This window comes from Sorex araneus, chromosome X, assembly GCF_027595985.1.
Source record: "Sorex araneus isolate mSorAra2 chromosome X, mSorAra2.pri, whole genome shotgun sequence".
Classification (NCBI taxonomy): domain Eukaryota; kingdom Metazoa; phylum Chordata; class Mammalia; order Eulipotyphla; family Soricidae; genus Sorex; species Sorex araneus.
The window spans coordinates 291,727,724-291,741,505 of NC_073313.1; the positions used below are offsets into that span (position 1 = coordinate 291,727,724).

Consider the following 13,782-nt stretch of genomic DNA (forward strand, 5'->3'; position numbering starts at 1 on the left):
ACAACACCCCAAAGGAAAGAGAGATATCAAATTGGAATGCCCTGCTACAGAGGTGGGGTAGGGTGGGGGGGATGGGATGGGGGGGTGGGAGGGATACTGGGTTCATTGGTGGTGGAGAATGGACACTGGTGGAGGGATGAGCTCTTAAACATTGCATGAGGGAAAAACAAGCATGAAAATATGTGAATCTGTAACTGTACCCTCACTGTGACTCACTAATTAAAAATAAATAAATTTAAAAAAAAAGAAAATAAAAGCTCACAGAGGAATGAAAAATAAGATTTAACATCATTGTATTTATTAGGTTCTGTAACAATACACATTCACATCCTTTTGAATACAGTACATTTGGCACAATAATGTTTACGATGAAATAACACTAATGAATGGCAAGAGATTAAAATTACATCCAGAAAGAAAAAAAAAGTACAATAAAGCATCACGATACAAAAAAAACACCCTAAAATTTAATACATTTTATATTTAGCCAGAATTCTTTTGCACATAATTTAAAAAGAGGTAACTTTTTAGCCTTCTTTTTTTTCTTTTTAAAGCAAGAATGCATTTTTTTTTCACCTTTGAAGGAAAAATTATGTTTCCACTTCACAAAGTCCATAATGAGAGAACACAGGAAAACAACTATCCTTCAGATATTTTTTTTGGCTTTTGTTTTTGCACTCTTTTTTTTCTTTAAAAAAGAGAAAGAGAGAGAGAGAGAGAAAGAGAGAGAGAGAGACAGAGAGAGAGAGTTTGGAAAGATGAGAAAGAAGAGGCAGAAATGGAACAGTGTGTCTACTTCCAAACTCTGGTGAGAACTAAAAGGAAATGATGAATTCTCCAGGAACGCTTCAGCTTTATCTTATAGACAACAGGGGATTTGAACCTACCCCCAGGAGAACTTGGTCAGCTCCAGATCCACGCAGGTGGGGTGCCCCAGCAGCTGGGGTCTGTGGGGTGCTGAGAGGGGGCATGTCTGAACTGGAGGACTCACTGATGGAGCTGCTAGGGGAATGTATTATTATTTGACTTCCCAGCTTAGATGCCAGCTGTCCTGGAGCCTGGACCCCAGGCCTTGGGTGTGAGACACCCGCCAGCCTTACAGGAACTGCTGGGTCCTGGGGTAGGTGGTGCTGGCTGGTTTCAAGTTGGAAGGAAGCAGAGGAGACGGTGCAGTAGTGATGCATGGGGTTGGGATGGAGGGAGTGGGCAGAATCGTCACGTTCCTTAAAAAAAAAAAAAAGATGAGATGATGCAACTATGAAGATGTTCCTGTGCTTGTACTCAACTCCAGAAGATAATCTCTCCCCCGTACATCAAGTTACCGAAGATAAATTAAATTAACCCTCCTGGTTTTCATTACTTCACGGATACGGCCGAACACACAAAGGAATAGAGTGTGATATTTGAAATTATCCTAAGAACAGATAATAATTACACCTGAGTTTTTAAAAAAATAAAATAAAAAAACACAAGAGAACTGAATGTCGTCATTCGTCACAAAGGCTCTAAGCGGCCAGATACGAATGTGAACACCAGCTCTCCACTGGGCTCAAGCGAGCTGCTGTCCAAGCTTTGAAATGATCATCGAGAACATTCCTTTCTCATCCTATCTCCATCAGGGCACAATAGAGCACAGGAGAACTATATGTGAGATTCAATATAGCTTAATGTATGTTTACATCTTTTAAAATAAACCAAATGAAATAATACAAAGAAGCCAACCCCCTGCCCCACCCCTCCCAAAAAAAAGAAACACTTTATCTTTCGGTAACTTGAACCAATACACATACAGAGTATTGCACCTGGACATTATTAGAATCATTCTTTCATAGACTAAAGTTTTATAATATGCCTGAACATGCAGTAGGTGATACCTCTAAATTCAATGAATTAATTCCACAGGCCTTGCAGCAAACACTATATACAAAAAAATCTCAAATGTACAAAAGGCAAAAAAGCTTCATTAGTGCCACTTTGCCACTCACAAATTTATATATGTAGGGGAGCTGGGAAATCTACGTGCAACAGGTGGAATGGATTCCATTCCCTGCTAAATCAGTTCAGGAAAATAGATATTCAAATAACCCCCAGAAAACATATACACAAAGCCACAGACAACCCTTGGAAATAGACTGTCACACTGGGAGCATCTCTACAGGAGGTGACGCACTGCCATTCAGAGTGTCCACAGGAGCTGCCATCGTACGCCGCACGGTAACAAAACTCCAAGTTACTCTTGGCCACACGGCCAGTTTTCAAACAAGTTGCTCTTCAATCTCGCAGCTTCTGCAAAACTCTTGTTCAGCCTCATCCTGCTTGTCCTCAAAGCAGATATTTCATATTTAATCTTACATGTCTCATGTTTCAAAACCACGACACAGTAGTACTACCATTTTGTAAAAGTGCATGAAAATGACTGCACCACAGAAAATAAATAAGAATTTATGATGGGAATTTAAGATGAAATTGGAAAGAGAATTAGGGAGTCATATTTTGCTAGAAACCAGGGTTCAGTCCATCGGGGTGGATGCCTTTGCACTGAGGCAGAACTTCAATAACGAGGAATATAACTTGTTTGCTGCCTTTTCTTTCGATTTACATAGTCCCATGTGCCACTAAAGCATTAATAAACCTTGAACAATTGCTTTCTTATCATATGTTAGCCCTTGAATATCTACCTACATGTACATGGGGATTTACATCTTCTGGCCAATTAGAAAGCAATTTTTTTTTGGGGGGGGGGGTGGAATTCAACTATTTAATAAGGTTAAGAATCAAATTAGCTTTTTTTATGAAGAGCAATTCCTTCCACAGGATACTTGCTTACACAGCTCCGGCATAGCCCACAGCTAAAACCAAAACAAGCAAGAACAAGCAATTCCCGGAGCAAACCAACATGGGCACTAAGCCTGACATCTCTTGCTCCCACACAGGCATGCCTCAGGGATGCCCACTCTCATCCTCAGGGATGCTGAGGAGGCACCAGTCTCTTCTGGACAGTAGGCAAAGGGAGGCAGGCCAGGGTGGGGGGTGGGAGGGAAGAGAAATGAGAGCTGCTGGGACTCTCTGTCCAGTAGCAGAGCCAGAGTCATCTTCACTGTTTTTTCCTCTTTTCAATAAAAGAACTGAAGTTCCATCACTGCCAGTAGCCCCCAAGAACAACTGGGCTTGCCAAGAGACCATACACGGCAGGGTACCCAACCTGCACTGCCAACCAACACGATTGTACGTTGCTCATGAGACAAGAACAACAATGCTTCTGGTCACCAGTGGGAGGAGACGCTGAGGGTAAGGGAATGCAATAAATAGAAAGTGGACAGGGACTGGGGTTCCAAGGAGAAGTAGTTCAGGCCATCAAAGCTTCTGGAAACCTGGAATCCTCAAGGCAGCAACAACCCCTACTTGCAGCATCACAAAACTCCACATGGGGCGGCTTCTCAGGGCATTAAATCTTCACCAAAGTAAGAGAAGCCTTTGAATTCCTCCTGGTTGATCTGCTTCACGATGGCTTCATCCACCAGGGTGAGGACCGGCTCTTCCCGGGTAAAGTCTTGGTCAAAGTTATTGACGTCTCTTTTGGTTTTCTGCAGAAGAGAAGGGAGAACACTCATTCAAAGCTGCTCTTTGTCCCCGTGAACCCCCCACAGGGAGTGGACACTGGGCAGTGTGCTGACCAGCCTCTCACCAAAGCCAGCCTTTAGCTGCTGAGAGCAGACAGAGCTGTTCCAATGAGGTAACCATGGATGGCCCCAGGACCGGGAGGTGACAGAGGACTCAGAGAGAAAGAATGGTACAGGTGAGAAGGAAGAAGACGCAAGAGGGTACGATGGAAAAGCAGGGAAGTGGGGTTCTCAAAGACTGTGCAGGTGTGAGTATATTCGTGTGTGACTATGTTGGGTGTGAGTCTGTGTGTGTGGCGGGGGGAGGGAGGTGGATTACAAGGTTTCCATCTGACACTCCCCTTCTAGCATCTACCCTGACCCTCTGGCTCCAGTAAGATTGTTCTCTGCAACTCAGTCAAAAAACTTGAACCTTCTTCCCACAAAGCCTCTTACGGTCTTGCCTTTCTGGAGGAATCCCTTGGCCCCCCAGCAGGCTGGCATACACCATGGTATTGCTGCTAGAGAAGGTGTGTGTGTGTGTGTGTGTGTGGCTGACCCTTATCTGGCCTGCCTTTATCCACACCTGCTCTCACAAGGAGCCTATTTTATGCTTCTACATCTTCCCTGGACTGGAGTGGTAGCACAGCAGGTAGAGCATTTGCCTTGCATGCATTCGACCTGGGTTTGATTCCTCTGTCCCTCTCGGAGACCCCTGCAAGCTACCAAGAATATCCTGCCTGCATAGCAGAGGCTGGCGAGCTACTTGTGGCGTATTGGATATGCCAAAAACAGTAACAAGTCTCACAATGGAGACGTTACTGGTGCCTGCTCAAGCAAATCGGTGAATAACAAGACGACAGTGCTACATCATCTTCCCTATGATGACAATCACCACACTGTTTGTTTATGCAGTGAAGGGTTTATGCTTTGATCTTGCCCATGAACTTTGTAAAGCTGAGGCTCCTGTCTTCCTCAACCTGGGTAAGATCCCCACGATGGCATGAATGACCCTGTGTACAAAGCTGCCACTGATTCTGTCCCAAAGGACCCATTCCCACTTGGAAATGCAAGTTCAGCTTCTGGTCTGTTGGGGTGGACGAGGCAGGGGGCAGGCACAAAATGAGTCCTGGTGTTTGGAGACATGCGGACGGGGAAAGGTGCTTGGCCGCTCGGGCTGATGGAATTGGGAGTCCAAGTTTCTGGCTGCAGCACATGGAAGAGTTGGATAAACTCTCATGGAGAAGCTGGGGCTCAGCTGAGACTTGAAGAATGAGTTACACGTGGGAAGAGAGATGGGACGGAGGTAGGGGACAGAACACGAAAGACGCATTCACAGGACAATGGTTCTGCCAAGTTGCCTAGAGGCAGAGTCCAGTGTGGAGAAGATGAGGGTCCTGGGTAAGCCCCACCATACAGGTCCCTTTCCCACCCTCAGATAGGCCCCAGGTGGTACCCAGGATAATGTCAAGAGGCAGAGGGCACCCTCTGGCAATGATACATATTTTAGCCACTGATTAATAGGTGTTGGCCTGGTGACTCGGACAGTAATGGAATAAACGCCTTTCTTGCAGAATAATCAGCATTGTCACTTGTGGGAGGAACCACAACAATGCATGTGAAGAGACCAGCAACCTAGAAGATGCTCTGAGCGGTGTAGGGGAGGGAGATGAGAGGCGAAGCCGCGCCTGGCATCTGCTGCCCCTCCCCGCCCCCCCCCTCCCCGCCCCCCAACTCCAGGCTAGGCTAGAGCCTCCCCTGTTTCAGCTTGACATAAAACTTTCTTTGCCCCCTGAACAAAAAAAGCATATCACTGTTTCTCAGGGGACCGGTGGTCAGCAGAATATGGTCTGGGAAAATGTTGGCCTGTCACAAAGACCCCGCTTCAGCGGAGCAGGCAGAAAGAGTGATCCCCCTTTTCCAGGCGAGGAAACTAACTCAAGAGGCAGAGTAACTTCATCAGACTTTCCCTGCGGTGTGAGTGTGCTGGGGGACAGCCACGTGACAGCCACAGGCAGGGTCAGCATCCCGGAAATGTCAAGGTCCAGTCACTGGGCTGAAGTAAAGCCGACCTGAGGTGCCGGCAGGCAGGGAGAGGGCCGAGAGGGTGCAGGGAGCTGGTGGGACAGGGCGGCGAGGAGGCTGTTCCAAGCTGCCCCAGACTGAGATGTGGATGGACCACACAGTGTGGAGCTGAGATGGTTGGTGACTGCAGCCTCTCAGCACCCAGCCTGGCCTCACTGTCAGAGAAGCAGCTGCCCAGTCCAAAAGAGGTCCGGGATCATGGAGGGAAGGCTGCAGGGAGTGTCACTGCAGAGGTCCAGCAGAGAGTTCTCTGGCTGCTTCCTGCCATTTCCTCCCAGAGGAAAACAGGCTGGGGAGGGCCTTGGAGAGAAGGCCCAGAGCCCGGCATACAATTACTGATGCGTGGGGACAGGCGTCCTGGTGATGCTTTGCGAAGCTCTGCTAGAGAGAGTAAGCAGGACAAGACTCAAGCCCAATATTCTGATGGGCACATCCCAGTGACTCCAGAGAATACCCCTAGTGCCCTAACGCCAGGCACCTGCATCACACTGCGGAGCCTGGGAGGCGCCAACCTGCTCCTGCACAGCCCGCTAACTCCTCCCACCTGAAGTACTGGGGCAGCCCATTAACTCCTCCCACCTGAAGTACTGGGGCAGCCCATTAACTCCTCCCACCTGAAGTACTGGGGCAGCCCATTAACTCCTCCCACCTGAAGTACTGGGGCAGCCTGCTAACTCCTCCCACCTGAGGTGCTGGGGCAGCACACTAACTCTTCCCACCTGAAGTGCTCTAGGCAGCCCACTAACTCCTCCTACCTGAGGTGCTCCTGAACAGTCTGATAACTCCTCCCACCTGAGGTGCTGGGGCAGCCCGATAACTCCTCCCACCTGAGATGCTCTGGGAGCCCCTTCCCACAGCCTTTGGCCCACACCCTGAGTGCATAGGCTGTGTGAGGTAGAAAGGCGAGCACTGGCTGACTCCCGCTCTCCCACCTTGCTTGAGGACGGTCTCTTCCTCTACAACTAGGAGGAATCCACTTTCTTGGTCTTCTCTCTCCCGATATTGGGTGGGATACCATTTACTGGGGATCTCGTATCTTGTGCAGAACACAAGACAACCACAAGAACCCAATCAATGTGGGCCTTGGGGCTGGAGCCCCGTGTGCCGTGGGTGCACACTGCCCGCTCGGCTGAGCTACCCAACTAGTCCGGTCATCTGTCTGTGGACTCCGTGAGCTTCTTGGAGGTGAGAGCAAGCCTAGCACACCTTAGTGACCCTCTATTTCCTGGACTCTGCTGCAGCTGCCTGGATATCCCAGTGTTTTTCCGAGCAGCTTCTAATGGAACCTCAATGCTCTCGGAAGACACGGTGCTTGGTTCTGACTCCTACTAGGTTCTAAGTCCTGTGAGCCCCTGGCACTGGCCTCTTTACCCCAACATGTTTGTCTGGCTCAGCTTTTTTTGGGGGGGTCACACCCGGTGATGGCAGGGGCTACCCTTAGTTCTGTACTCAGGAATTACTCCTGGTGGTGCTCGGGAGACCATACGGGATGCTGGGAATCGAACCTGGATTGGCTGTGTGCAAGGCAAATGCCCTGCCTACTATGCTATCACTCTAGCCTCCTGGCTCAGCTTTTAGGGAAAATAGTACAGAGACTTTTAAAAATAAGAATTGAGCTTTTATATAGCCCAGCTACTCCATTTCTGAAGATCTACCAAAGTGCCTCCAAGCAATATTGTGAAAAGATATTTTCGCTCCTTTGTTCACTGTAGCATCATTCACTACAGCCAAGATCTGGAAATAAGCCAATTGTCCAAGAACAGATGACTGGGTAAAGAAATTGTGCTGTAAACTAGGAACACTGGGGGTGGAAAATGGGTGTTCGATCATTATATGACTGAAACTCAACAATGAAAGCTTTGTAACTGTATCTCATGGTGATTCAATAGCTTAAAAAAGAAGAGCATAAAGACACGGATATTAAAATGTAGGTATGATTTTATTTTAAAAAATTGTGGTGTATAGACACAATGGAATACGACTCAGCCATAAGAAAAGATGTTATCCTGATGTTTGCTGCTATCAGGATGGAGGTAGAGATAGAAAGTACTGTGTTGAGTGAAGTGAGTCAGAGTAAGATGGGCAAATACTAGATAATCTCCCTCACATATGGAGTATAATGAAACCCAGTAAGGAAATACAAATCGTCAATGGTAGCAGACCTGAGTTGGCCTTCCAGAGCTGAGTCTGCTTGGTGAAGAGAGGGTAGAGATGTTGGAAGAGGGATGATGATATTCTGGGAGTGGGTGTGGGGGGCCACACTATATCCCTGAGACATGCATATGAAAAGCTTTGTGAATCACAGACTTAAAAAGAAAGAAAGAGACGTGGTTTTGGATCTGAGAGTTCTGGGCTGACTTAGGGAGAAAGGCTCATTTCTAGTGTGTGGAGCGGGTTTGTGAGGCAGAATCTCTCAAAACAGAGTTACTGGTCATGCCAAAACATTTTGAGAAACTGCCTCTGAGAAATAGTCACCAGGAGAAGGCTGAGCACTGGGGGCTCTGCCTGCCGAGGGGTCTGGAACCTCGCCAAGAGGTGAGTGCAGCCTGACACTCACTTCCCTGGTGGAGGTGCAGTTCTCTCACAGCTCTCATTGGCCTCAAGCTCCGGGGGAAGCCGCCACCTCTGTTTCTGCCTCACCTGATGATGATGAAGCCAATGACAGACTCTTTAGACCCTGAGGCAACTCTGATCTGACAGACTCTCACAAGATTGTTCTGTTGCTCTCTGCCCACCTCTTCACTTCAGGTGTGACAAGAGCAGAGTCGCACAATCCTGCCTGATGCTTAGGAATGGACTCAGGGAGACATGTTTTCTCCACGATGCCAGCTCTCCCTCTAGGCCCCATGTCAGGGTCAAACTTCTCGTCCGTTATATTCCTGAAACAGCCTCACCACCACTCGCCCTCTCCCTGGTGCCAGTGGCATTTCCTGGATCCTGTCTCCGGCCCCTTCTGACCGATAACACATTTGCCAAGACTCCTACCTCAGAGCAGGGCGGCAGTAGAACCTAATGCTCATTTGCTGGAGAAGGTTTCAGTCACCTCACTTTAAAATGCCAGTATTTCTATCTAGGTGCTACTTATTCCTTTTTCCTTGGGGGCGGGAAGTGGGTTTAGGCCACATCTGCTGCAGTCGGTTTTCTCCTTAGGGTTTACTCTGTGCTTAGGAATCACTCCTGGCGGTCTCTGGGAACCTCATGTGGTACAGGGGATCAAACTGAGATGAACTTGTGCAAGGCAAGCACCTTAGCCCTGTATTGTATCCTTCTGGAACTCTGGTTTTACTTTTATATTTCTCAAAAAAGTCAGGCTGTAGGCCAGAGAGATAGTACATGGTCCCCTGAGTACTACCAGGGGTGATTTCTAAGCAAAGAGCCAGGAGTAGGCAAGTACTTCAGGGTATGAGCCAGCTATCTTCCCTGTCTCCAAACACACACACACACACACACACACACACACACACACACACACACACTAAAAAGAAAAAAGAGAAAATGCCAGAATCTAAGTAGAGTTCTTGGTCCATATGGTCTTTACATATCCACATAGGTTTATGATACACTTATATTATCAGAGTACGTATGTGCATATACAAAAACCCTTACATATGAAGTTAAATGGAATAAAGAATGTGTAACTTAGCATTTTGCCTGGCAAAATAATAGTGGGAACAAAACCTCAAGTAACTATCATTTACCTAGTAAGTTCTCTAAACATATTCTTCTGTTCTTTTACCCCTTTAACATTTTGCTAACCAAGAACTGATCATACTGTTGGATTTCCACTACAGAAGATGGAGCAGACTAGAGCTGATTCTGGGATGTCGACAGAAACTTTCCTAGCGTCTCTCTTGCCACTGAGGTTTCTGATCAGCGTTAAAAGTAATCCTCTCCTGAAAATGTGCTGGCCAGAGCTCATCCCTTGATATGTGCTTGTATGGCCTGAGCAGGACTTCTGATTTAAGGAGGGAACTCAAACCTATGTCTAAATAGGAATAACACTCCAGGGTTTCTTCAGGAGTAATGAAAATACACAAACCAACTGAACCATGTTAGAGATGAAACCATGTCTCCCCCAGAAGACGTGTTGGGATCCTGGCTGCTGCTGCTTCAGATACAGCCTGCTTGTATCTCTGGTTTCTGCAGATGGACCACAACAGGGAGCATCCCCTCACTGCTGTCCTTAGAAAGAAGGAAGGATTTGGACAGAGACAATGGGTGTGGCCCCTCCACGTGGGGAGCTACTGCCACCAGCCAAGGAAGCAGCATTTACAGGAATCTGGAAGAGGCGACCAAGTACTGGACCCTGAAGAGGCGCAACAGCTCTGAGGACTCTGATCCAAGGCCTCCAACATCCAGGTCAACAAGGCCATACATTTCGGTCATTCTTGGGGGAAGAGTGGGTGGGTTCCCAAGCAATGCTCAGGGCACGCAGGGACCAATCCTGGTGACACGTGACCAACTGGTGATGGTGCTCTCAGGCTGGGGTATCGTGGTCACACCTGGTGGTACTGAGGGCGGGGGACACCATATGGGAGGGGATCAAACTCAGGGTCCTCACACATGCAAGGTTTATGCTCCAGCTACTTGAGAGTCCTCAGGGGTCCTGCATTTCTGTCATTTTAAGCCATCTACTTTATGTTTTATTTATTTATTTATTTTTTAAATAGCAGTCCTGGCAAATTGCCACAAACTTTTTTTTAAAAAATTCAAAAATGATTTTCTAAATCCCAATGTCATCAATCCTTTACATTTAACCTTGGTTTGTTCTTATTTTGGCACCTATCTCTAAGATCAAGGAGTATTAATTAACTCTTTGAATTAATGGTAACATCAAGATCACCATAAATAGTGTAAGTTCTCCCGCTGTCATTTACCTGGGAGTACGTACAGATGGATCTAGCTTGCTGAGGGTCCCAGGGAAGCACAGAAGAAAAGCTTGTGTATCCCCTAAAGAATTATGGGATGCCACTTCAATTCTGCCACCCTGCTTCTCTGCTAATTTCTTGACTTTTATTAGCTAAACCTTGACTTCTACACCTCCCGAGTCCATTAAAATGTGAATAAAAATAGTGTGCATGGCAGGGTTCATGCTCTAAGCCAAACTCCCTACAGTTCACTCTCACCCAGACCCAGAGCTTCTTGGGAACACGGTTGTTAAGTCCATTGGGGTACAAAAGGCCACGCACACCTTGCCCCCCACACCCCCATTCGGGGGAAGTGAGCGGAGTCTTTCCATGGCTGTTCTGGAACCAAGACATTTATGAAATGCCTGTGGCACTTCTCTGGTCGATTGGTCTTTAAAGAAAGTTAACTGGCTCCAACTAATCACCAACCCCCAGTCAGGGGTCCACAAATTATCGCCTCATAACAACTTCTAGAAACTTCCTTTACTAACTAACACCCATTTCAAAGCATCCCAAATCCACCATTCTCCTAGTTTTTGAATATGGGGAGAGTATTAGCTCCCTTCCTTCACTGGACGCACTGTTCTGTTCTGTCATACCCTGGTAAGAAACTGGCGGGGCCCAGGAGATTCTTCATGGTGCTGAGATGCAGTTCCCCAGGGCAATGGCTTTCCACTTCAGCCACACCCTGGAGCCCCCAGAACAGCCACACCAGGCTTGTCTCCCCCACCCCCCCCACCACACAGATTCAGTCTTTGCTGAGACCTTGGGTTGGGCATGGGGACTGGTCTTGCCCCCTAGGTGAGTGTTATTAAAAACAATTAATTAATCCACCTCCTTGGGGTTCTGTTCCCTCTTTGACATCATGAGGTTTCTCTTTGGAAACAAACTAGAGAGAAAATAACTGCCTGACTTTCTGTCTTTGCTGGCTCCAGGCCTCGGGGTCTGGGTTCTCCGAGTGGTCCCCACGCCTCTGTATTCTGTTTAAGCTCCGTGGGTGATTTTGATGAGCACTGGGTCAGTTCCTCTGTGGAACGGAACAGTTGTCCTCTTTCTTCCTCCTTTCAGACATTTCAAAAGACCTTTTTGTTATTTAGGTGTCTATTTAGGGGCTGAAAATTGTGGATTTAGCTTTCTCCCAAGCTCATAGTTATATACTGGCATTTCCTGCCCAGGTTCCTGCCTTCTCCTCCTTATTTCATATCAGTCTTTTAATATTCAAACTCTAAGAGATTCCTGGAGAACCCCAAGAGAGGCAGTGTAGCCTAGTGCTTTGGCCCACAGCTTCCACTTCTGGGTCTCCTGAACTCATGGCAAATGATATGTTTCTCTCAATGCCTCATTTTCTCATCCATAAATGGGAGATATTAGCATTCTTCAGATATAAATATACATGTTCGCCACATACATACACACATATATATGTATACATATGTGCATGTCTTATTACTATAGTCCTCCATATATATGTTTTATATTAGCACTTTTTAAAAAAATAGGAGCCACACTTGGCAGTGCTTGGCAGAAAAGTTCTGGTGGCCACCCAATTGCTGGCCTGTGGTGCTGGGAACTAGACTTAAGTCCTTACCAGGTTAGGTCTGGCCTAAAGCCTTAGGCCTCCCCATATACATGCTATGAGGATAAAATGAAATTTTCTAGAGGTGGCTTCTTCACCAACGTCTCACAGCATATGATTTGAATAAACCGCCCTGTCTCTGGGAGAACTTTCTACTTCCTTCCTGAGTTCACACGTGAGCACTGTCACAGAGCGGGGCCTGATCCTCCATCGGCGGCTTCCACTCCTGGAGTTCGAGGGTTGGAAACCACTGCACTCAATTAGTCTGTTTTCACAAACCAAGTTAAGGACTGAATGTGTCACCTGCCCAAAAGAACATTCTCGATTCTTTATCGTCTTCCTCCCTTTGCTCATTTCACCTAATTTTAACTGATATCTGTAATATGTACTATATATTATATAGTATGCACATAGAATACTACATATAAATCATACCCATATCATTCATATATATAATACACATGTACATATACCACCTTTAAATTTTATGGAATAAAGCTATCCATAAGAAAATCAGAAAGAAACGAGTCAGATTTCACTATCAGCATCCTGACTGTGACATCAAAATCTTTTTCTTTGAAATGAACAGTGTGACAGTGTACGTGTGTGAGTGCGAGCGCGTGCATGTGTGTGTGTTTAAGTGTGTGTACATGATGCATGCACACAATCCAGCAGTGCCCGGGTGCCTGTGAGGATGCCCTGCAGTGACAAGGCAATGCAGCCTCATAGGTTGCTAATTAGAGGCGCACAGATCCAATTCCTATGAATCCCTAATATACTCCCAACAAGAGAAATGATCAAATAATTTCTTTGTTTTAAACACTGCAATTGAAAAATAAAGTATTTTGGCTCCTGTTGAATGAGTCACACAGTCTCTATTTCACAAAGTTACTTCCACTTAGGGGAGAAATACATCGAAACCCATTTGGTTTTTAAAACATAAATGACATTCAGTGAAATTTCAAAACCAGAGGCCAGGTGGGTGATGGTGATTTCCTGGTCCGTGGTGGGGCTCTCTATCTTGGGGATGCAGATGCGCATCACCTGAGCCTCCATGAATGGCCTTGAATGCCCCCTTGCCTGTCAGCTGGCCTACCACCCCAGCAGGGAAAGCTGCCTCCCTCCCGAAGCAGCGTGGACACACAAACATATCAGCAGACAATAGCCAAGTCCCTCAGGCCGGGGGCATTCCACAGAAACAACCACAGCTGAAATCTGTCTCCTCAGCCGTTTGATGGAATTCCGTAACTTCCCCTCTCTCTTTGTCCCTTCATTACTGTTTGTTAGAGAACTACCCCCCAAACCACATATACTCATGTATGTTTTCATGAATTCCAGTTGGCTTTGGAGAAAGCAAAAACAATTTCCGGTTAGGAGCCCAAGCCCTTCTCCTCCTCCATACCCAGCAGGCACGGCAGAGATCGAGAATCCAACCAGCTACACTTTCTCTTGGCATCCACCAGGGTCTGTGTGCCCGGCCCCCTGGGCCTCAGTGACACAAGACTGGTGTTAGAAAGGCGCCACCATGAAGCTGGAACGTGGATTGGGCCGCTCTTTCAGCCAAGCCATAGGGCAAGCACTGATGGTCGGTCCCACAGACTTTGCCTGTTCTAAA

General features: G+C 47.0%; 1 protein-coding gene across 1 annotated transcript in view; it reads right to left on the reverse strand.

Annotated features, from left to right (window-relative positions):
- Positions 1-276: 276 nt before the first annotated feature.
- Positions 277-13,782, reverse strand: part of PRKCE (protein kinase C epsilon) — a 497,306-nt gene continuing 483,800 nt past the window's right edge. The window contains exon 15 of the mRNA XM_004611987.2: positions 277-3,584. Within this exon, the coding sequence (XP_004612044.1) occupies positions 3,438-3,584 (147 nt within the window). The 3' untranslated portion in view covers positions 277-3,437. The remainder of the gene's footprint in view (positions 3,585-13,782) is intronic.